At 41.7% G+C, this 23,979-nt stretch overlaps 1 protein-coding gene across 5 annotated transcripts in view; it reads left to right on the top strand.

Annotated features, from left to right (window-relative positions):
• LOC308610005 (RAD52 motif-containing protein 1-like) overlaps positions 1-22,931 on the top strand; it is a 110,816-nt gene extending 87,885 nt beyond the window's left edge. For 3 of the 5 annotated variants that reach the window (XM_081259274.1, XM_081259275.1, XM_081259273.1), the window contains 5 exons: positions 17,816-17,938; positions 18,407-18,482; positions 19,442-19,540; positions 21,191-21,276; positions 22,721-22,931. In XM_081259274.1, the coding sequence (XP_081115400.1) occupies positions 17,816-17,938; positions 18,407-18,482; positions 19,442-19,540; positions 21,191-21,276; positions 22,721-22,822 (486 nt within the window). In that variant the 3' untranslated portion in view covers positions 22,823-22,931. Of the gene's footprint in view, positions 1-17,815; positions 17,939-18,404; positions 18,483-19,441; positions 19,555-21,190; positions 21,277-22,720 lie in introns of those variants that run through there. The other 2 variants (XR_014014388.1, XR_014014389.1) reach the window with 2 other exon arrangements.
• Positions 22,932-23,979: the final 1,048 nt, after the last annotated feature.

Raw genomic sequence — 23,979 nt, 5'->3', positions numbered from 1 at the left:
TCAATTAGAGTGTTTATTGAATGGTTTTAGTGAGCTGAATGGTTGCCATGTCATGTCATAGATGGTCTAAAACATGAGTCTTATTTCTAAACTAGTTGTGTTGGTCAGATAAGGCGTCTTACATGATGTATTTAATCCAAGATAATGATGGATGAATAAGAGGCAGATCATTCTCGAGGAAGTAATTTTGGTTTTGAGAGAGGCATTCTTAGGGAAATAGGCCTTGGTGTGTTCATTTAGAGCTGGGCAGGATTGAGTTCCGGAGAGAGGAGGGAAAGGATATTTGGGTAGGGGGAAGGGCATTGGCAGAGCCTCAGAGGCCTGAGGGTTCCTGGGGCCTTTGTGGGAATGGTGGGAAAGTTGGGTTGCAGTCAGCCTGTGGGTAGCCTGGACGTTGGGTAATGAGCGTGGCCATCAGTTGATGGGCGCCCTCTCTAGAGTGGTCTGTAACTTGCTTCCTCCCTGAGGAAGTGTGACACGCTTCTGCTAGCTGCAGTGTCTTCCCCACAGCTGTGCTGTCCATTGAGGAGAAGGGGGCCTGCTCTGCCATGGCTTCCTTACTCCTCAGGGTATGGCGTGTGAGTTATTTGAATAATGTATCAACCTGCCTTTTCTTTCTTTTGTCACGATGCATTTGCTTTCTAAAGTGGTCTTGTTTCCAGGATAATAATTGGGTTTCCACAGGGAAAATCATAATGTATGAGGCAAATTACTGACTAAAGGCAAATTCCTGACTTAAAAAATGAATCTCTAATATTTTTCTAGTAGTTCTTCTTTTGTTTCAATTTTTGTTTTGTTAGTTATGTAAAGAAACTTATGGATAGTAATTTCTGCTCAGGTGGATAGTGGTACTGTTTAGCACAGCTCATTGGTCTTATGAAATTTTACAAATGCAGTCTGATTCATTCCAGCCAAGTTAATTATGAGGTACATAATTTTTTTTCCCCAATGGAGACAAATGTAAAAGACAGAGATACAGAAATCATCTTCAGTTTAGATTGAAGCAATTTTAGTTACTGCTGTTTGTTCCTGCTATTTGATCACAGTTTATTTTTATTTTTTGAAGCCTGTCTCTAATCAAATAAGATTTAATGTTTTAGAAGTAATAGAGGACCCTGACTAAACTGACAAGAAAAGTTAATTTAAGGACAAGAATTGATTTTTAAAACTATAAAAGTACATTTCATGACTTGATTTCCAGATGATCTGGTGGTATCCTTATACTGTCGCAGACGGAAGTCCACAGTGGGACGAGAATGATGCTTACAAATCAGCACCCTTATTATCTATTACTGAAGATGTCTTAGTCCAGGCCAGTCTGCCTACCACCTCTGTGGTACACTGTTGATTTCATTTTTCTTCCAGTATTTACTTTTGGTTCGGGACCAATTACCTAGCTGTGATGGGATTCTTCAGAAGTATCCTACATCTTGTACTTAGTGAACTAGCGATTGTCCTGTTTGCAGACATTCTTTCTGAGGCTCTACTCTTGCCTGGAAAACCTACATTTGCAGAAAGGGAAATGTATAGGTTTTCCTTTTAAATGTACTTATTTTTATTTATTTTTTATTTATTTTTGGCTGTGTTGGGTCTTCGTTTCTGTGCGAGGGCCTTCTCTAGTTGCGGCGAGCAGGGGCCACTCCTCATCGTGGTGCGTGGGCCTGTCACTGCCGGGGCCCCTCTTGTTGCGGAGCACAGGCTCCAGACGCGCAGGCTGAGTAGTTGTGGCTCACGGGCTTAGTTGCTCTGCAGCATGTGGGATCTTCCCGGACCAGGGCTCAAACCCGTGTCTCCTGCACTGGCAGACGGACTCTTAACCACTGCCCCACCAGTTATTGTTTTTTGAAAAAATTATTTCCTCTTTTGTTTTTATGTGATGATGCCTTTATTTATTTATTTTTATTATTGTTTATATTTGGCTGTGTTGGGTCTTTGTTGCTGCGCGCGGGCTTTCTCTGGTTGTGGCAAGTGGGGGCTACTCTTTGTTGTGGTGCGTGGACTGCTGATTGTTGTGGTTTCTCTTGTTGCGGAGCACGGGCTCTAAGTGTGCGGGCTTCAGTAATTGCAGCAGCTGGGCTCAGTAGTTGCGGCACACAGGCCCTAGAGTGCGTGGGCTTCAGTAGTTGCGGCGTGTGGCCTCAGCAGTTGTGGCTCGCGGGCTCTAGAGCGCAGGCTCAGTAGTTGTGACGTACGGGCTTAGTTGCTCTGCGGCATGTGGGATCTTCCCAGACCAGGGCTGGAACCCGTGTCCCCTGCATTGGCAGACGGATTCTTAACCACTGCACCACCAGGAAAGTCCCAGACTTTCCTTTTCTGAATGACAATTTTGAAGAGTCCTGGTTCACGTATTTCATAGACTGTCCCTCAGCTTGGGTTTGTGTGATGTTCTCCTCGTGACTGGAAGGGAGTTAGGGTTTTGGGGAAGGAGATGTTTACTTTTAATATTTTGTTTCATCTCTATCTCTTGGCTTTTTATATAAGATATTCAATGCATTTAGGTATATATTTAAAAAAGCAGGCTTGTAGACTATTATTTTATAATCTGCTTGCTATTTTGTAGTCTGCTTGGGATGATGGTGGTATGCTTTTTTTTTTTTTTTTTTCGGTACACGGTCCTCTCACTCTTGTGGCCTCTCCCGTTGTGGAGCACAGGCTCCGGACACGCAGGCTCAGCGGCCATGGCTCAGGGGCCTAGCCACTCCGCGGCATGTGGGATCTTCCCGGACCGGGGCACGAAGCCGTGTCCCCTGCATCGGCAGGCAGGCTCTCAACCACTGCGCCACCAGGGAAGCACGGTACACTTTTGTTTTATTTATGCAGTTGGCTCTCTTGCATTGATTTACATTTTATTGATAAAGCTCAACTGCTTTGGATTATGATGTGTTTACAAGGCTACACAGATCATCTGGAAGGGAAAATGAAGAAATACAAATGACAGAAAATGTTTTATAATAATAAAATTTTCTTGGCAAGCAGCAACCTTTTCTCAAAGTCAGTCTTTTAATATAATTTGCTTGCTTCATAAATATGGTTTTTCTTTGTTTTTTCATATCTTTATTGATTAGTAAGCATGTTAAATGACTTGGGAGGAATCTCACTCTCTTCAAGAAATAATTTGGAATTCTTGATGTAGAATGCTGACAATTCTCAAACGTGGGTCAGGAAAATCAAAGTAATAGATGGAAAAGAAATCTCAATTTTAGCTGTTGATATAACTTTTCTTAAATTTAGGGTTTTTTTTATAATTGAAGTTACTAAAACAGATGGTGGAAGGTCCATCAAGATATTTATTTTATGTAATTAAAGCATTTTACTCTGCTGTATTGAATTCCATTCATTCTGGAATTTAGGAGCATTTACCTCTTTATGAAAGAGATGATTCAAAGTAGAAAATGACTGATGACCTTCGCTTCCAGTTTTCTTCTCAATAGACTTAGTCTCTCTTTTAATGCTTCTTGCATACTCAGTAATTGTATAAGTTTTCGAGAAAACTGCAGGTCTGGCTGAATATTAAGCACAGTACGATAAATAAAGCTTTTTGACTTTGCAGAATATTTTACATGTGTGTCCCATAGATTCATCAGAGATTCTAGTTTTGGATAAAGGCAAGTACATTTCAAGACAATACAACATCCCTGTGTATGACATTGGCATTCGAATGAGAAGTGAATTTGGTTCAGGACGGTTCTTGGAATGCTTGGCATTTAGGTTATTTTAGGTCAACTCTTTGGGAAATTCAATTAGAGTGTTTATTGAATGGTTTTAGTGAGCTGAATGGTTGCCATGTCATGTCATAGATGGTCTAAAACATGAGTCTTATTTCTAAACTAGCTGTGTTGGTCAGATAAGGCGTCTTACATGATGTATTTAATCCAAGATAATGATGGATGAATAAGAGGCAGATCATTCTCGAGGAAGTAATTTTGGTTTTGAGAGAGGCATTCTTAGGGAAATAGGCCTTGGTGTGTTCATTTAGAGCTGGGCAGGATTGAGTTCCGGAGAGAGGAGGGAAAGGATATTTGGGTAGGGGGAAGGGCATTGGCAGAGCCTCAGAGGCCTGAGGGTTCCTGGGGCCTTTGTGGGAATGGTGGGAAAGTTGGGTTGCAGTCAGCCTGTGGGTAGCCTGGACGTTGGGTAATGAGCGTGGCCATCAGTTGATGGGCGCCCTCTCTAGAGTGGTCTGTAACTTGCTTCCACCCTGAGGAAGTGTGACACGCTTCTGCTAGCTGCAGTGTCTTCCCCACAGCTGTGCTGTCCATTGAGGAGAAGGGGGCCTGCTCTGCCATGGCTTCCTTACTCCTCAGGGTATGGCGTGTGAGTTATTTTAATAATGTATCAACCTGCCTTTTCTTTCTTTTGTCACGATGCATTTGCTTTCTAAAGTGGTCTTGTTTCCAGGATAATAATTGGGTTTCCACAGGGAAAATCATAATATATGAGGCAAATTACTGACTAAAGGCAAATTCCTGACTTAAAAAATGAATCTCTAATATTTTTCTAGTAGTTCTTCTTTTGTTTCAATTTTTGTTTTGTTAGTTATGTAAAGAAACTTATGGATAGTAATTTCTGCTCAGGTGGATAGTGGTAGTGTTTAGCACAGCTCATTGGTCTTATGAAATTTTACAAATGCAGTCTGATTCATTCCAGCCAAGTTAATTATGAGGTACATAATTTTTTTCCCCAATGGAGACAAATGTAAAAGATAGAGATACAGAAATCATCTTCAGTTTAGATTGAAGAAATTTTAGTTACTACTGTTTGTTCCTGGTATTTGATCACAGTTTATTTTTATTTTTTGAAGCCTGTCTCTAATCAAATAAGATTTAATGTTTTAGAAGTAATAGAGGACCATGACTAAACCGATAAAAAAAGGTAATTTAAGGACAAGAATTGATTTTTAAAAATATAAAAGTACATTTCATGACTTGATTTCCAGATGATCTGGTGGTATCCTTATACTGTCGCAGAAGGAAGTCCACAGTGGGACGAGAATGATGCTTACAAATCAGCACCCTTATTATCTATTACTGAAGATGTCTTAGTCCAGGCCAGTCTGCCTACCACCTCTGTGGTACACTGTTGATTTCATTTTTCTTCCAGTATTTACTTTTGGTTCTGGACCAGTTATCTAGCTGTGATGGGATTCTTCACAAGTATCCTACATCTTGTACTTAGTGAACTAGTGATTGTCCTGTTTGCAGACATTCTTTCTGAGGCTCTACTCTTGCCTCGAAAACCTACATTTGCAGAAAGGGAAATGTATAGGTTTTCCTTTTAAATGTACTTATTTTTATTTATTTTTTATTTATTTTTGGCTGTGTTGGGTCTTCGTTTCTGTGCGAGGGCCTTCTCTAGTTGCGGCAAGCAGGGGCCACTCCTCATCGTGGTGCGTGGGCCTGTCACTGCCGCGGCCCCTCTTGTTGCGGAGCACAGGCTCCAGACGCGCAGGCTGAGTAGTTGTGGCTCACGGGCTTAGTTGCTCTGCAGCCTGTGGGATCTTCCCGGACCAGGGCTCAAACCCGTGTCTCCTGCACTGGCAGACGGACTCTTAACCACTGCCCCACCAGTTATTGTTTTTTGAAAAAACTATTTCCTCTTTTGTTTTTATGTGATGATGCCTTTATTTATTTATTTTTATTATTGTTTATATTTGGCTGTGTTGGGTCTTTGTTGCTGCGCGCGGGCTTTCCCTGGTTGGGGCAAGTGGGGGCTACGCTCTGTTGTGGTGCGTGGACTGCTGATTGTTGTGGTTTCTCTTGTTGCGGAGCACGGGCTCTAAGTGTGCGGGCTTCAGTAATTGCAGCAGCTGGGCTCAGTAGTTGCGGCACACAGGCCCTAGAGTGAGTGGGCTTCAGTAGGTGCGGCGTGTGGCCTCAGCAGTTGTGGCTCGCGGGCTCTAGAGCGCAGGCTCAGTAGTTGTGACGTACCGGCTTAGTTGCTCTGCGGCATGTGGGATCTTCCCAGACCAGGGCTGGAACCCGTGTCCCCTGCATTGGCAGACAGATTCTTAACCACTGCACCACCAGGAAAGTCCCAGACTTTCCTTTTCTTAATGACAATTTTGAAGAGTCCTCGTTCACGTATTTCATAGACTGTCCCTCAGCTTGGGTTTGTGTGAGGTTCTCCTCGTGACTGGAAGGGAGTTAGGGTTTTGGGGAAGGAGATGTACATTTAATATTTTGTTTCATCTCTATCTCTTGGCTTTTTATATAAGATATTCAATGCATTTAGATATATATTTAAAAAAGCAGGCTTGTAGACTTTTATTTTATAATCTGCTTGCTATTTTGTAGTCTGCTTGGGATGATGGTGGTATGCTTTTTCTTTTTTCGGTACATGGGCCTCTCACTCTTGTGGCCTCTCCCGTTGTGGAGCACAGGCTCCGGACACGCAGGCTCAGCGGCCATGGCTCAGAGGCCTAGCCGCTCCGCGGCATGTGGGATCTTCCCGGACCGGGGCACGAAGCCGTGTCCCCTGCATCGGCAGGCAGGCTCTCAACCCCTGCTCCACCACGGAAGCACGGTACACTTTTGTTTTATTTATGCAGTTGGCTCTCTTGCATTGATTTACATTTTATTGATAAAGCTCAACTGCTTTGGATTATGATGTGTTTACAAGGCTACACAGATCATCTGGAAGGGAAAATGAAGAAATACAAATGACAGAAAATGTTTTATAATAATAAAATTTTCTTGGCAAGCAGCAACCTTTTCTCAAAGTCAGTGCTTTAATATAATTTGCTTGCTTCATAAATATGTTTTTTTTGTTTTTTCATATCTTTATTGATTAGTAAGCATGTTAAATGACTTGGGAGGAATCTCACTCTCTTCAAGAAATAATTTGGAATTCTTGATCTAGAATGCTGACAATTCTCAAAAATGGGTCAGGAAAATCAAAGTAATAGATGGAAAAAAAATCTCAATTTAGCGTTGATATAACTTTTCTTAAATTTAGGGGATTTTTTTATAATTGAAGTTACTAAAACAGATGGTGGAAGGTCCATCAAGATATTTATTTTATGTAATGAAAGCATTTTACTTTGCTGTATTGAATTCCATTCATTCTGGAATTTAGAAGCATTTACCTCTTTATGAAAGAGATGATTCAAAGTAGAAAATGATTGATGACCTTCGCCTCCAGTTTTCTTCTCAATAGACTTACTCTCTTCTTATGCTTCTTGCATACTCAGTAATTGTATAAGTTTTAGAGAAACTGCAGGTCTGGCTGTAAATTAAGCACAGTACGATAAATAAAGCTTTTTGACTTTGCAGAATATTTTACACGTGTGTCCCATAGATTCATCAGAGATTCTCGTTTTGGATAAAGGCAAGTACATTTCAAGACAATACAACATCCCTGTGTATGACATTGGCATTGAAACGAGAAGTGAATTTGGTTCAGGACGGTTCTTGGAATGCTTGGCATTTACGTTATTTTAGGTCAACTCTTTGGGAAATTCAATTAGAGTATTTATTGAATGGTTTTAGTGAGCTGAATGGTTTTCATGTCATGTCATAGATGGTCTAAAACATGACTCTTATTTCTAAAAGAGTTGTGTTGGTTAGATAAGGCATCTTACATGATGTATTGAATCCAAGATAATGATGGATGAGTAAGAGGCAGATCATTCTCGAGGAAGTAATTTTGGTTTTGAGAGAGGCATTCTTAGGGAAATAGGCCTTGGTGTGTTCATTTAGAGCTGGGCAGGATTGAGGTCCGAGAGAGGAGGGAAAGGATATTTGGGTAGAGGGAAGGGCATTGGCAGAGCCTCAGAGGCCTGACAGTTCCTGGGGCCTTTGTGGGAATGGTGGGAAAGTTGGGTTGCAGTCAGCCTGTGGGTAGCCTGGACGTTGGGTAATGAGCGTGGCCATCAGTTTATGGGTGCCCTCTCTAGAGTGGTCTGTAACTTGCTTCCTCCTTGAGGAAGTGTGACACGCTTCTGCTAGCTGCAGTGTCTTCCCCACAGCTGTGCTGTCCATTGAGGAGAAGGGGGCCTGCTCTGCCATGGCTTCCTTACTCCTCAGGGTACGGCGTGTGAGTTATTTTAATAATGTATCAACCTGCCTTTTCTTTCTTTTGTTACGATGCATTTGCTTTCTAAAGTGGTCTTGTTTTCAGGATAATAATTGGGTTTCCACAGGGAAAATCATAATGTATGAGGCAAATTACTGACTAAAGGCAAATTCCTGACTTAAAAAATGAATCTCTAACTTTTTTCTAGTAGTTCTTCTTTTGTTTCAATTTTTGTTTTGTTAGTTATGTAAAGAAACTTATGGATAGTAATTTCTGCTCAGGTGGATAGTGGTAGTGTTTAGCACAGCTCATTGGTCTTATGAAATTTTACAAATGCAGTCTGATTCATTCCAGCCAAGTTAATTATGAGGTACATAATTTTTTTCCCCAATGGAGACAAATGTAAAAGATAGAGATACAGAAATCATCTTCAGTTTAGATTGAAGAAATTTTAGTTACTACTGTTTGTTCCTGGTATTTGATCACAGTTTATTTTTATTTTTTGAAGCCTGTCTCTAATCAAATAAGATTTAATGTTTTAGAAGTAATAGAGGACCATGACTAAACTGATAAGAAAAGTTAATTTAAGGACAAGAATTGATTTTTAAAAATATAAAAGTACATTTCATGACTTGATTTCAAGATGATCTGGTACTGTTGCAGAAGGAAGTCCACAGTGGGACGAGAATGATGCTTATAAATCAGCACCCTTATTATCTATTACTGAACATGTCTTAGTCCAGGCCTGTCTGCCTACCACCTCTGTGGTACACTATTGATTTCATTTTTCTTCCAGTATTTACTTTTGATTCTGGACCAATTATCTAGCTGTGATGGGATTCTTCATAAGTATCCTACATTTTGTACTTAGTGAACTAGTGATTGTCCTGTTTGCAGACATTCTCTCTGAGGCTCCACTCTTCCCTCAAAAACCTACATTTGCAGAAAGGGAAATGTATAGGTTTTCCTTTTAAATGTATTTATTTTTATTTATTTTTTATTTATTTTTGGCTGTGTTGGGTCTCCGTTTCTGTGCGAGGGCCTTCTGTAGTTGCGGCGAGCGTGGGCCACTCTTCATCGTGGTGCGTGGGCCTGTCACTGCCGTGGACCCTGTTGTTGCAGAGCACAGCCTCCAGACACGCATGCTCAATGTTTGTGGTCCCGGCCCCTGTTGCCCCGTGGCCCGTGGTATCCTTCCAGACCAGGTCTCGAACCCGTTTACCCCCCGTCGGCAGGCAGACTCTCAACCACTGCACCACCAGGGAAGCCCAGGTTTTCCTTTTATTAACAAACTTTTCCTTCGTTATTTCTTTCCAGTTTTTAATAACCGTGTCCATTGTGACATTGAGTTTCATATTTAAAAATAATTTTAAAATTTTATTCTTAAAATTATCGTACGGTAAAACTACCTTTTTTCTTTTTTTCTGTTAATTTAGCACGTGTAGTTTGTGCAACCATCACTTCAGTCAGAATACAGAATAATGTCACCCCGCAGAATTCCCTGATCCTATCCTTTTATAGTTAACTGTCCCCATCCTATAACCTCTGCAACCACTGACCTTTTCTCCATCCCTATATTTTTGTCTTTTTGGGAATGTTCTATAAATGGAATCATACATGTAACCTTTTGAGACTGGGTTCTTTTACTGTGTTTTTGAGATTCATCTACGTTATTGCATGTATTTTAAGTTTATTCCTTTTTATTACTGAGTAGTTTTCCATTGTCACTCCTTAAAGGACATATGGGTTGTTTCCTATTTTTAGCATTTAGGAATAGAGACGCTGTAAACACTTGTGTACAGACTTTTGTGCAAACATAGTTTTCATTTCTCTATATCTAGGGTAGCTGTCTCTGGGGAGAGGGGATTGCTGGGTGATATAGTGAGTATATTTTTAACTTTATGAGAAACTGTCAACCCTTTTTCCAGAGTGTCTGTACCATTTTTTATTCTCCCACTAGCAATGTATGAGAATTACACCTGTTCCACATCACTGACACTATCAGTGATTTTAATTTAGCCATTCTAATAGGTATGTGGTAATATCTTATCATGGTTTTAATTTGCATTTCTCTGATGACTAATGCCATTGGACATCTTTTCATGTGCTTATTTGCCATCATTAGGTCCTCTTAGTGAAGTGCCGTTGAAATCTTTTGTGCAGCTTTTAATTGGGTTGTTTTCCTACTGTTGAGTTTTGAGAATTCTTTATGTATTTGGATACAAATCCTTTTTCAGGTATGTGATTTGCAGTTGGTTTTTTCTCAGTCTTTAGCTTGGCTTCGTATCCTTCTAACATAATAATGTCTTTCAAAGAGGAAAAAGGTTTAATTTTGAGAAAGTCCAATGCATAAATTTTTTTCTTTTTTTGTATTATACTAAGATGGGTAGATTTTAAAATAAGTTTCTGTTCTATAAAAGTGGTGAAATGTAACTTAGTGATGGGAATGTCCTCATAAAGTTGACTTTGTGGAAGGTGCAAATGTTATTTTCTGGAAAGGTAATACTAATTAATATACCTCTTAGTCTTGGGAACATCTAGGACTTTTGTTTAACCAAAGGATGCAATTGGTTGAGGTTTGTGAGGGTTTTCACACTTTTTAAAAAAATGATAATCACTAATGTGGTTAAATATGTATACTTTCATAATGGAGAACTATGTAGGAATTAGTCCTTAAGACTCTTCCAGGGTTAAAATAGTGGTATATTACATTCCCATTTGATGCTTTGGGGAGTGCCTGAGTTTGAGTTTCTGCTTCACTGGAACAGCATTAGAACTCTGAGTGTAGGTTCAGATTCAGTGTCATGGCTAAAAGCACGAGCTGCATCAAAATGTCTGCATTTGAATCCTGCCTTTTATTTACAGTGTAACTGTTGGGTGAGTAAGTTAACTTGTCTGTGCTTCAGTTTCCTTATCTGTTAGTGGGAATGATAATAATAACATCCACCTTGTAAGGTCATTATGAGGACTCAAGCAGATTACATAATATAGTCATTTCAAGGGCCTCTGGCCCACAGGAAGCATTCAGCAAATGGCTCTTGTTATTATTCTTATTATTATTGCTGAAATAGCTTTATGATAAAATTGTTTAAACAAATGTTTTGGAATATTTTCAAGAGTCAGAATAACCACATATCACACTAAGTCATTCCTCTCCCATGCCCACTTTTTTCTCTTTGCACTTGTTATTATTAATCAATACCTGTGACCAGTGTTTTTAATAATCATGTATATATACACTGTTTTACAAGGCAGCTATCAGTTCATTGCATTTTTCACATCCTGTGAGGTACTAACCAGATATACACATATACATCAGTTTGCTTCAGCTGCCTGAAATATCAACCTAAATTGGCTTAAGCTGGAAAGAAATTTGAGTTAGGCTCACCTAACTGCAAAGTCAGGCACAGCTAGCTGGATTCAGGGCTCAAGTAAAGTCATCAGGACTCAGGTTCTCCCCACGAGTCAACTCTGCCTTTTCCTGTATGGACTTCAGTTGTAGGAACTGTATGTTAGAAAATTGGCTGTAGCATATTCACCCCCTGTAGCCTGTCAGCGTTTAGATTCAGCCGGAAAGAGCGCCTGTCTCTTTCGCAGAAGCCTCAGGAAAGGTCTCATGATGTCTCATTGGCTCTTATGGTGTCACATGTCTGACCTGGAGCCAATCGCTGTTTGAGGCTGTGAGACTGGGATTGGCCAGTTCTGGTCACGTGGCACCCGTGGCTCTTTGGCGGAGTCGATCCTACCGTAGCCACGCTGACTGAGAGGTGGGGAGAGGTGCCTACTCTGAGGAAATGTGTGGGCTTTTATTACCAGAAAAAGGGATGGATGCTGGCTGGTCAAACGACTAATGTGCTGTTAGGCTCTTTTTGTAGATCGGCAACGGATCACAGGGGTTAATGGATTTGAATTAGACCGGATTTGAATTAGAACCTTGGTTACTGATTCCAGCTTTTTTGTGTGTGGAGTTACATCCTCCAGTAATGCCGTTCCCCACAGGGGCAGGAGTTTGCAGAAAGTTAGTGTTGTGTATTCTTTTGGTGAAAGTTGGATAATTTTTAACAGGAAGAGAAAGAGTCAAGGCAAATAGGGGTGGCCTTCTCAATGGGTGGACGTGGTGCTTCTTCCCACACTGGTGGGTTTAAGCGACTCAGCGCCCTTCTCCGGGCCTTTCTGTCCCCATGGCAGAGGCTGTACAAGACCCAGCTTGGTCAGTGTCTGTCCGCCACATGGCAGGGTTGCGTGCTGTAGACACGGGTGTACCCGTGTATCCTGGCCAAGAGTGTCGGCTACATGGTGAGGTGTGTCTGGGAGCTGGTGTCGTGTAGAGGTAGTTTCTAGATCTCTGTGTTTTTTATAGTCCATTTTAGCGTGGCTTGAGACATTGTCTCACTTTGACTTCGGCTGGCAGTTTTTATTTTATGTTTTTCCAGAAGACGCTTGAAATTCTTCAGGAGTATGTGTAGCCAGGTCATGCTGTTTTCTGAAGAACCAGGGAAGACAGTTACCAGAGACCTGCCTTGTATGGAGAGCTACGCTACAGAAGTACCCGCAGTGAGGTTCAGGGAGACCGCAGTTAGAAATGAACTGTTGGGACCTGATTAATTGTGGTAGGCATCTTCATATCCAGTGCTGAGGTGGGCACCTGAGCCTACATATCAGAGACATTAACTCTTGAAATTAAGTCACTTCCCCCCATAGATCCTGGAGTTAGTAATTCTGTCCCTAATCTCTACTTCTGTGTTACTTTTATTGAGATGTCCCTGGCTAATATGTTTGGTGATTAATGCTGATGGTAGGCTTTGTGATCTCCCCTCAGAGCCAGTTTTAGGGGTTACCTTGTCTTTGTCAGCGACGTACAAGTACACTTGTTTCTCCAGTGGCTATTGGAGAGCATAATCATTATTATGATTGCATAATGATAACCATTATTATTTTACCGAGATGGTGAAAATGGGTGAAAATAATTCCTCTGTCAAGTAGATAAAGTAGTTACATAGCATGATATTTTATTTTCTAAAAATAGGGTGTTGTATGTTGAAATCTGTAAAGTGATTTCCACTTTGTATAAATTGAAAATATGGAATTTTAGTGAAATAACAATAGCTAACACTTACTGAGCACTTACTGTATGCCAGGCATTCCTTTAAGCACTTTACACATATTATTTCGCTTAATTCTTAAGTGAAAATAAATAACCATAGGAGGTAGGTATTAGTTGTCTCCTTGCCACTTTAGAGGTGAGCAAGTTGAGATACTTGAGGCTAAGTCATTTGCTCCAGGTCACACAGCTGGTGAGTGACACAGTTGGTGAGTGACAGCTGGTGAGTTCTGAATGTAAGTCCTCTGGCTCCAAGTCTGTGCTTTGGATCACTGTGCTGTGTTCTGTCCCTAGTAAAGATTTTAGCTCATGTGTTGTTAGTTTTTCTTTTCATTTTGCTTCCTTTTGTAATATTTTCTAGATGTGGGCTAGGAGTTGTATAGAGAAGATTTGCTAATTCTAGGACCTTTGGAATCCATGGATTTATCCATCTTCTGTTGCTGTTATTTGGCAAGCAAACACTATATGCTTGTTTATATCAGTAGGTGTCAACCAGGAATGATTTTGCCCCCCAGGGGACATTTGCTGATGTCTGGAGACAGACATCTTTAGTTGTCGTAAGTCAGGAGACGTGCTCCTGGCACCTAGTGGTCGGAGGCCGGGATGCTGCTGAAAGATTTATGAGGCACAGGACAGCCTTCCGCAACAAAGAACTGTTCAGCCCAAAGTGTCAATAGCATCAACTCTGGCCTATAGAATAAGTCACTGATGATCTTGTAATGCCATTCTGATCTCTAATGGGCAAAGTCACATTAGTAATGTAGAAATGATTACTTTTGATGTTTGTTTGATAATTGATTTCCCCAAATTAATGCATGTTTGTATAAGGGACATAAACACCAACCATAACTTAAATATTGAAGTTCCCTTAAAGTAAACTGGGAATTATAGCCCACTGAGGGAGAGCTGATGAAGTTTAAAGGGAGGCCATGTAATGCCTGAGGATACAATACTCTAAATATTTGTTGGATTACCTTGTGAATTACACAATTAGATTTCATTTTTTGTGTTGTGTTAACTTGTCAAATGTATAAACATTTTAAAGATCCTGTAATTTTCAAAACCGTGTTTTGGTATATTTTTAATTAAAAATTTCATACTGAGAAAAGTGGAGAATATTACATTGTACCCCGTGTATGTACCACCCATATTTAACAAATGCTAACAAATACTGAAGTGCATTTTGAGCTCTTTCTCATCCCATCCCTTAGGTGTTTCGACATTTTTTGTTATACCAAACATCTCAAAAGTTGAAGGGGCCTGGAACTCTTCCGATGTCTGTCACCAGGCCTCACTCACTGCTGCTGCCTTTTGTCTGCCTGTCAGCTTCTCCCCTCATCTTTCACTGCAGTATATAGGCGGTAGAGGGCGGAGCCATGTTGTCTTTTCAAAGCTGGAAAGGCCAGGCCGAGAGTGGATGCGTAGGCTGGAGGGAGGCGGGAGGACAATAAGTATGGGTTTCCCCCAATGACTGGAAGCAGAGCGTTCCCATGAAACCTTTCATAAGCCGAAGTGGTGTAAAGTGAAGAAGCAGTGACCATAGGACACATCTTGCTAACGGATGCACAAAATAAATTGAGCTAAAGTACAGAAGCTCAGTGACAGTTCAAAGCTATGGTGGCTTGACGCTGAGGTACTGAGTGTGGTTCCCGGGAAGGAGCTGGGTGGTGCCCCTTGCACCCGCTTTTGCAGCGCACAGTGCGAGTTGCCTCTGTATGGGCTGCTGCACAACACATGCCAGACACTGTCCTCATTTTCCCCCCTTTTTTGTGTAAATAGATACCTCTTTGGATTTCTTTTGGTTAGGAAAACAGGCGCTAATGTGGGTCATTCTTAAAAGCGAAGTGGCATAAATTGAGCTTTGGAAGGATGGAGGAGACCTGTACCTTGGGGCCGTTTGGTGAGGTAGAAAGTGGGGAGAGTGAGCGAGGGTGGGAACAGGCAAGAAGAGCAGTCTCGGAACCGACAGAGATGGTGATGGGAGGTCTGCAAGCGTGGTCCGCCGGAGCAGTGTTGTGACTGTCAGGTCAGAGGATCTTAGGTCTTCTTTGCCCAGGATTGCTGCTCCCTGCATCATGAGTGGTATAGCTCAGGAGAGGCTGCGCTTGAATTCTCAATCTCTATTACTTGGACTGCTTAGTGGTCTGTTATTAATGGCAATGCCTGCTTATCACCAGTTGTTCACAGGAGTTCTACATGATAGGTTCCTTCTTTTTTTTTTTTTGACCACACCCTGTTGCCTGCGGGATCTTAGTTCCCCGACCAGGGATCAAACCCTCCCCCCACCCCTTTCCGCCATGGAGGAAGCGCGGAGTCCCAACCACTGGACTGCCCGATAGGTCCCTTCTTTATTTAAACACCTCCCATCAAGCTCCATTGCTATGGAATAAATTCCTCACTTCTTTTGGCATTGGAGGGCATTCTTAGCTCCTTTCCCTCCTTCTCTGACACACCTGGAGTGTATCACGTGCTTTCTCTTGTCTTGGTGACTTCTTGTGCATTCTCTCTGAAAAACTCCCCTGTGCTCTCCCTATCATCTCTGCACAGTGAACTTGTGTTCTTCTGTTGAGGGCAGCTCATGCCTTTTGGCAGATGGAAGGTATTTCTTGTTATTTTTCACTAGTGCTTTGCCTGTCTTGCTAGAATCTGAGTTTCTTGAAAGCAGTGATGGCATGCTTCCTCTTTGAGTTTAGTGCTTCTAACACAGGGCCTGGCCTCAGGAAATGTTTGCTGAACTGAATTAATAGCCAGTTCGAACTTGCCCTTGAGGCAGTGTTTTGTACTGGTGGGAAAAATCCTACACGGTGTGGACTTTGATTCTCTGCAGTGTCAGTTATAGGATTGTAAGATGGAAGATAGGAGGCTGGGATAGGAAACAGTTTTGCACCTTCTGGGTTTTTTTTTTTTTTTTTTTTTTTTTTTTTGCAGTACGCGGGCCTCTCACTGTTGTGGCCTCTCCTGTTGCGGAGCACAGACTCCGGATGCTCAGGCACAGCAGCCATGTCTCACGGGCCCAGCTGCTCCGTGGCATGTGGGATCTTCCTGAACCAGGGCACGAACCCGTGTCCCCTGCATTGGCAGGCAGATTCTCAGGCACTGCGCCACCAGGGAAGACCTAGATTTCTTTATTTAATTTTCGAGCCTTAGTTTACTACCCACACCCCCGAAATTGTTACCTACTTTAATTATATGTTCTTTTTAAATTTTAAATTTGTTGCACCGGGTCTTAGTTGCAGCAGGCGGGCCGCTTTGGTGCGGCTCATGGGCTCCCCAGTTGCGGCATGTGGGCTCCCCAGTTGCAGCAGGCAGGCTCCTTTAGTTGTGGCTCTCAGGTTCCTTAACTGTGGCGTGAGAACTCTTAGTTGCAGCATGCATGTGAGACCTAGTTCCCTGACCAGGGATTGAACCTAGGCCCCCTGCATTGGGAGAATGGAGTCTTAACCACTGCACCAGCAGGGAAGTTCCAATTATGTGTTATTTTATTCATTGGCAGGTATACATACTTCTTATCTTTTTTCCCCTGTATTTTTTATAAATACAGAAAAGAGAATAACAACTTAAAATAAAATGAAGGAAAGGCCTAATGTATCTGAGTTTTTCTCAGTAGCACGAAGGGAAATGTTTGCCAGCAAGAACTGTGGCAAGGTTATCCCAGATGTCAACTGTCTCGTAGCAGGGGCTCAGAGCCCTTCTGAAGCTTCCTAATTGTCCGGGACAGCTCCATTATGACTCACCGTACAGGGCCTAGCCTCTCATGCGACACTCAACATTTAAAAATTAGTCTTCATTTCTCCTTCCCAGCAGGCAGCTTCAGTTGGAGAAAGTAATTTCATTTTCTTATGTACTCATTCATTCACTCAGTCAGCAGACCATCACTCGTCTCTTATATGCCAAGATCTATGCTTGCGTCTGGTAACAAGGAAAGAATAACATATGGTTCCTTCAAGCACTTAAGGGGCTCATAAACTAGTGACAGAGGAAGATGCACAAACCAATCAATAAAGAATTAACAATGCTTTGACTTTATTTGTATTATTTGAATTTTTATGACTATATTTATATACTACACCCTGTTCAAAGTGGAAATAGATATTTAAGAAAGAACTAGTGATGTAAAAAATCCACAGTAATATGTAAGTTATTTAGAGAGTTAAGACTGGAAATATTTGCACTCTCAAAGAAGCTTGTTAATGCAGATGAACCCCTAATTCTTTTGGTTGCTTTATTTACATTTATAGAGGTATAGGTATTCCCTCTTCTAACAGGGGTTAGTAACTTGGGGAGGGGGTGCTACAGAGTAAGGTCCTGATTCAGTGGCAGGTCCATCTTACCTCCTCTTCAGGTCATATTCTCAAGCAGGAGCTACAGGATGAGACGAGTAAAACAGTTCACTTCCTTTGCTTACCCCCAGCCCCATGATAGGCTTCTGCTGGGCTTCCTTGGTTGCTTTCATCATCACTTTCACCACCATAGGTAAGGGAACCTTCCAGTTAATCAGGGGACCTGGAAATGATGCAGAAAAGTCCTGACTTAAAAATAATAAATAACATTTATTTAGGGCTGACTGTGAGCTCATTGCTTAAAATGTCCTACTTAATCTTCACAACCACTCTATGAAATTGGTATTGATAAATCTCAGGTATATCCAAAATAAGTCTCTTATGTAGGATTGTGATGTTTTTCGGTCTTTTATGTCTTTAGGTTCGTCTCGGCACCAGACATAAGGCGGTTCAACATAATACGCTGGCCCTAAACAGCTCCAGATGCCAAGAATTGGCAAATCACTACTTTGGTTTCAGTGGGTGGTCAAAAAGGATCATCAAGGTAAACTCTGTAGATTTTCTTTGACTAACCAGACTCCTTTCAACATTGAACTCCTAGACTTTAGAGAGAAGAATAGAACAGGGCTATGGGGAGGAGGTGTGAGAGCCTTCCACATGGAAGTATCTGAGCATTGGCCTGCCACCTAGAATTAGTGATAATCTCAATGACTTGGATGGCGGTGTCCATAATTTTCTCCAGTATTTGTATGGTATATAATAAAAAATATTTGTCCATATCTAGTCATTCATTTGCAAGTCTCACTTGATTTTGAAGCTATTGCATACCTAAACTTTTACCTGGGATTGCTGGAGTTTAGTTTTTATTTCTAACAAGAGGATACTTTGAAGTCTAGCCTTTAATTCATAATCCTAACAGCTTCAGGATCTTTCTAACCTTAAAGAAAGGGAAAATGAAGATATTGTGACACCACTTCAGAAGCAAAGCCTGAAGTTCTTCTGTGCTTTAGAGGTGGTGTTGCCCTCCCACGAGTGCAGGAGTCCCAGAGTTGTCATGGCTGAGGAACCTTTGGATAAGTTGGAGGAAGGTCTGTTTTCCAGTATGTTTGTGTGTGGGGAGGTGAGGGAGTGGGATTTCTCTTTTTTCCTTTCTTTCTGAAACTCACCTTTTCAGATACATCATCACTTTTCTAAGCCACTAAAGCCCTGGGCAGATTTTTTTCTGCCTGACAATATAGATTTTTATCTTAGGCAATACCTGACAGCACCTTAAACTTTAGAATTTTAGAACTGACCGCCTGCCAAGAAGCTTAGGAGGAGGGAAAATGAGTTAGTTTTTTTTGTTGTTGTTGTTAATGATTTGTTATGTGCTAAAATATTCCTTCAAATACAGATGTCTTCTGGCCTTCAGTTATCCCAAGAAAATCATTGTCTAAAGATTGAAATAAACTCTTGTGTAAATATTCAGTCCTTTGCCTCCTATAGAAGGGCCTGAGCAGAAAAAGTAAATGTAGATCCCTGGAAAGGGGATTCCGATTGGTACTGAGTTTTTTCCTAGAATCCATGGCACTTGGGCTTAGGGTTTTAACTCAGAGGCAGGGCTGTTAGCGAATGGAGTGGAGGAGGCTCCACCATCCACCTGAGTGGGTGATGGTTGAGGAGAGGCCAGATCATCTGCACTACCGCCAAATCTATCTCACTGTATGAATCCAGCCCTTTACGCACAGGAGAGCAGGGTCTGTAGCAGTGCAGCCTCAGCTTGTCCATTTGAAATCTGTGAGTAGTATGAGATTTGTGCCACGTTCTTGGTTTGCATTTCCCATCGAGTGTTTTAGGAACTTCCAGAATAGATCTGAGTAGTAAAAATGTGCCATGCCAGGCTATACCTACAACAGAGACATTCACCCGTACCCCAGTGTTGTGCCTGCCCTTAATCACTAAGATAATGATCTAAGAATCACAGATGCATTTTTAGTTTTACACACATAACCTAGAAATCAGTTATGCAGACAGGCATTTTAAACTCATCTGTTTTGGTTGGATTTAGGGTCATTATCATTCCTTATGGAAAGGAAGGTAACCCAGAAGCTTGCTATTCAGAAGGCTATGACAGACGCATTCCAGAAACTGCTGATTGTGGCCTTAGGTAAGACCTTTTTGATTGTCCTTGAAGTACTTCAGTTTCAGTGAGCAAATAACGTTACTTGAAAAGTTAATTGGATGAAAATAATGGTTGTCTAAAACATTACATATTCTTTCGCTCACCAGATGCTTTCACAGCAGCAGTCTTAAATGTGTTCTCTGTGGCATTTATGAGAAAAATGACAGCAAATATTATTGTCCCCAGTGTTTAGATGTAGAGTGACTTGCCTCAGTTCATACAGAAAGTGTTTGATCCAGTTCTTCCCCAATTGCTTGCTTATCATACAGAATAGTGCAGTGATTATAAGCCTTGGACACCTGTGTTTGAGTCCTAACTTTGTCTCTTAGATTTTGTTGTTGTTGTTGTTGTTGCAATTTTAGGTTTTTCTAGCCAGAGACATTTGAAGGTATTTAATATCTCTAAGCTGCAATTTCTTTATCTGCAAATAGGATTAGTAATACAGCTTATCACCTAATGGAGGATATTGTAAGAGTAAATGAGATGATGAATGTAAAAAGCTTAGAACTATGCCTGAAACATAGTAAGCAGAGAAAATATACTGACTATTATTATTATCGTTTTTTTCTTGTTGAAGAGTTTATTAGATTATGTTTTTGAAATCAGTTTAATTTCAGTTTTCATTTCTGATATATTGGGTGAATATGATTCTTATATAATAATTGGCTACGTTTTTGTGGGCCTTGAAAGTGTTCATGCTATTGAATAGTGTTGATTGTGTTCCCTATCGAGTTATACAGCGGTGAGAATGTCACAGCCTGTGCCCAAAGGAAACTTCATGATGAGTAGATTCCCGGAACAGAATTGCTCCCCTGCTTCACAGCCCTTCAGGCTTAGAGAAAATCCGAGCTAAGTTGTCAGAGACCTTATTTGCTTGTAAGAGTTGACCCTGGATTGGTCTTGGCCTTCCAGCCTGGGCAGTCCTTCCAGTGAAGTTTGACTTCCCTGGTCATCAGGCAGAATCTCCATCAGCTGTCAACTCTGGGTAACAACCTTTAAGAACCAAACTAAATGTCTGGGTTGTTTGTTCCTAATAATGCCAAGGTATTCCTTATATGTACTCCAAACTCCTTAGACAAAAAGCCTGGTGGCTCTAGCTTGCCTTGAGGAAAGCTGTATTGTCCAAAAGGTACACGGGCCAGTTTCTGCCAGTAGAGTGTTCAAATGCTGTCTCTCTCTGTCTCTGTCTCCAAAGCTTTGTTCACTGTATCTGGTAGAAGTTTGGTCCCAAGGAGTAGGCCCTTGCCTTGCTTCTAATATGAAGTATCTATTATAGTCCAGTGGTATCTCTCCAGGTTTGAACTCATTTTGACCCCCACCTAATGCCTTCCTATTTCATTGTATTGTGATTGAACATTTTTGTTTCCACAGCTTTTAATTTCTATGTCATTATTCCTTAGTTCTTATTTCTAAGATCATAAAGGTTTTTGAACCAAAGTTGATACTTCTTATATATTTTTTCACAAATAATTATGATAAAAACTGGAGTGTCAGATGAGGGAACTTCTAGGAAAATGCTCTTATTTTCTGCTTTTAGAAATCAAAAGAATGTCTAATTATTGGGTGCTACCATTGTATACAGGAAGTTTTAGAACAAGAAAACTTCTGAATTGATCCTTGTTAACTTTATTTCAGAAAGTGGTAAAATAGCTGTGGCCTATAGACCCTGTGAAGAGGTCACAGATGCTAGAACTGAAGAGGAACTACAGGATTTAATTCAAGTATATGGAGATACAAACTCAACACAGCCAGTGTAGCCATAATTCAAAACAAGCAGCAGGATTTGGAAGACTTTGGCATGTCTACTCAGCTCTGTCTTCCTTAGGAAAATGTGAAACTCTGAAACTGCTTTTGAGGCAGGGAATTTCTAGGACTTTTCCAAGTCCCGAGCCTTGCCTCTGGCCCGTTATTTGAAGTTTGGAGAGCAGGATTGAGGGCCATCAGTGTACGTCTACAGTTGTGGACACAGGAGAAGACACAGGCCTTTTAGAACTCCCCTCAAATAGAATTGCAGGGATTTGGGAACAAAGTAACTATGGCCTTAAGTGTGATTATGCTACAGTGTTTTAAAACTATTCATGCCTTTCAAGTAAGGTATATTACCCAGATCTCAGCATATATCTTGTGTTAAATATTTTGCTGAAGAACCTTTCTGTAAACCAGTTATATGGATGCCTCGAATTAGGGATTAAGTTGTCAACTTAATTTCTAAAAGAAAACATTAATGTACTGTATATAGGATTTTTATTTAAAAGGAGCAAAAAAATGTGTTTCATGTCATTGAGAGCTTATTTTGGGGCTAGTTTTCTGATTATTTAACTCACCCCAACGTTGCAAAATTTGTTTTGAAGGGAAGAAAGTAGAGAAAGGAAAGGTGGTTATGTTCTGAAAAATGTAAAAATTTTGAAAGTTTTTCCTGTACGAAATAATTATTTTAATTCAATTTAAATCAGTCAAGGAAACTTCAAACGTATCCATGTTTTGGACTTTAAGAAGTCTAGCTTCCTGTGAAACGTGAGAGGAAAGGACTCCGTATTGATAGTAAAGATTTCGGAAACCTGATTATAACAACAGATCCATTCCTAAATGAGGCCAATCTTGGAATCAGTTCCATTGAGAAACCATTATGTGCTAGGCACTGGAAATAAGATGAAGCTCCTTCTCTCTTGGATTTTAGGTGTTACAGGTGTACCAGACAATTAAAAAGGACTAAAATTAAATAGAATATGAAAAGGACTGTGAAGAAAGTAAACTGGGTGCTAGTTATAGTATTTGAAGAAAATTACTTAACATGCTGACTTTAACATTCTAAGTGTCTTCTCCATGTCTGCACACAGGGTAGACCTCTGAAAAGTGACACAGTAGCTTTTTCTAGATTAATGGCTCTGTTGAGACAACGTGGGATGGGGGAAGTCTTCCCATGCTAATATAAAGGGCCATTCACTTGGTTTTAGACACTCTTTCCCAGGATGAATTGCTCACCTGCCCCAAACCCCTCCTATAGATGTTCTGGAGTCATCACTGATTCAGTGGTAACCTCTGATAACAGAGTGGTGAATTGATAATGAGACGTGAATACTGAGAGTTTGGAGGAAATGGCAACATTTTAGAATAATTGTAAGGTGTGTTCCCCTCCCGCCACCCTGACTGGTGCTCACTTTGCAGGTCAGCTACTTTTCTTGTCAGCCCTGTAGCCAAAGGGAGGAAGAATGTCTCTCAGACTTCAGCTTCGAGGAGGAAGAGTTCAGATTGCCAGAACTGGACTAGCACTTTTGAATTTCCCAGAATGCCACATCCTGTGGTTTCCTCGGGAAGCTCTGCATCCTTCCCAACTCCCCTCCACCCCTGGGCTGCTGGAGGTTGTGGCCACTGGGGTCTGCAGCCCAAATCCCGCCTCATTGTTTGGGCCCTGGGAGGGCAGGGCGGGGTTGGGAAGGGGGCCCGGAAGGAGGTAATTGTCACCTTTGCAAGGGGAAGGGTGGCTTGTGCCCTGGGGACTCTGGGAAAAAGGCTCACTCTGGTGGTGTGCATTGGATCTCCGCAGGAGCCTAATAAAGGTGGAGTAACTACAGATGTCATAAATAACGGGTGGGACATTAGGTGGGGGAGGGACACGTGGTTGCTAACGGTTGCTAACGGTGAGCCCTCGCGTTGCAGCGCTGGCATAACGGTTCAGTTCGGCTCTGAAGGACGATGTGGCTCTGGCTCCTCACTGGCCTGGGTCACTGTGCCTGGGAGCGGCCGTATGTTATGTCCTGGCTGTGCCTCTGTGTCCCTGCTGCGCCCCACGGCTCCTCCTCACATGGCAACGACTGTGGCTTCTAGTCCAGGCAGTTCAGCCTCTGGAGTGGGCCCTGGGCCCCATCCAGGTGACCCCCTACCCCCCGCGGCTCACCGAGTCTTGGTCTTCATACGCCTGACACAGCCCTACCAAAATGCCCAATGCCCTTACACCCCTGGCAGAAGGCGGGGGCTTTAATTACTTGACGTCCTCGTCTCCAGTCCAGATGTTGGCCCCACCTCATCAGGAGTTGACTGAGACTGAGGCTCCATACCCGGACATGGGTTCCGTTGGAGAGCTCCCTACAGGGCCAGATCAGTTTGCTGTTCCACATCAGTATCTGAATAACGAGCAAATCCAACATCAAAAGCTCCCAGAGGCGGTTCCAGTGCTAGAGTGGGATCAGAATCAGCCCTTGGTTCTGCCTCCTCGACACAAAAGTAAGACTAAACACATAGGTCTAGATCAGGCTGAAGGTCACTAATCATTTGAAATACTTGTTCCACCTCTAGGTAGTAAGAGCTCAAAACCAATGAGCTTTATTGTTTCACCCCCAAACCTGAAGAAAGATCTAGTTCAGCATCGACAGCTTGCCAAAGTTGTTGTTGGAACTATAGGCCAATTTGAAAAAAAACACTCAGGA

The sequence above is a fragment of the Mesoplodon bidens genome, assembly GCF_964165515.1.
Source record: "Mesoplodon bidens genome assembly, contig: HAP1_SCAFFOLD_152, whole genome shotgun sequence".
In the NCBI taxonomy this organism is placed as follows: Eukaryota; Metazoa; Chordata; class Mammalia; order Artiodactyla; family Ziphiidae; genus Mesoplodon; species Mesoplodon bidens.
This window is presented reverse-complemented; position numbering and strand designations above follow the sequence as displayed.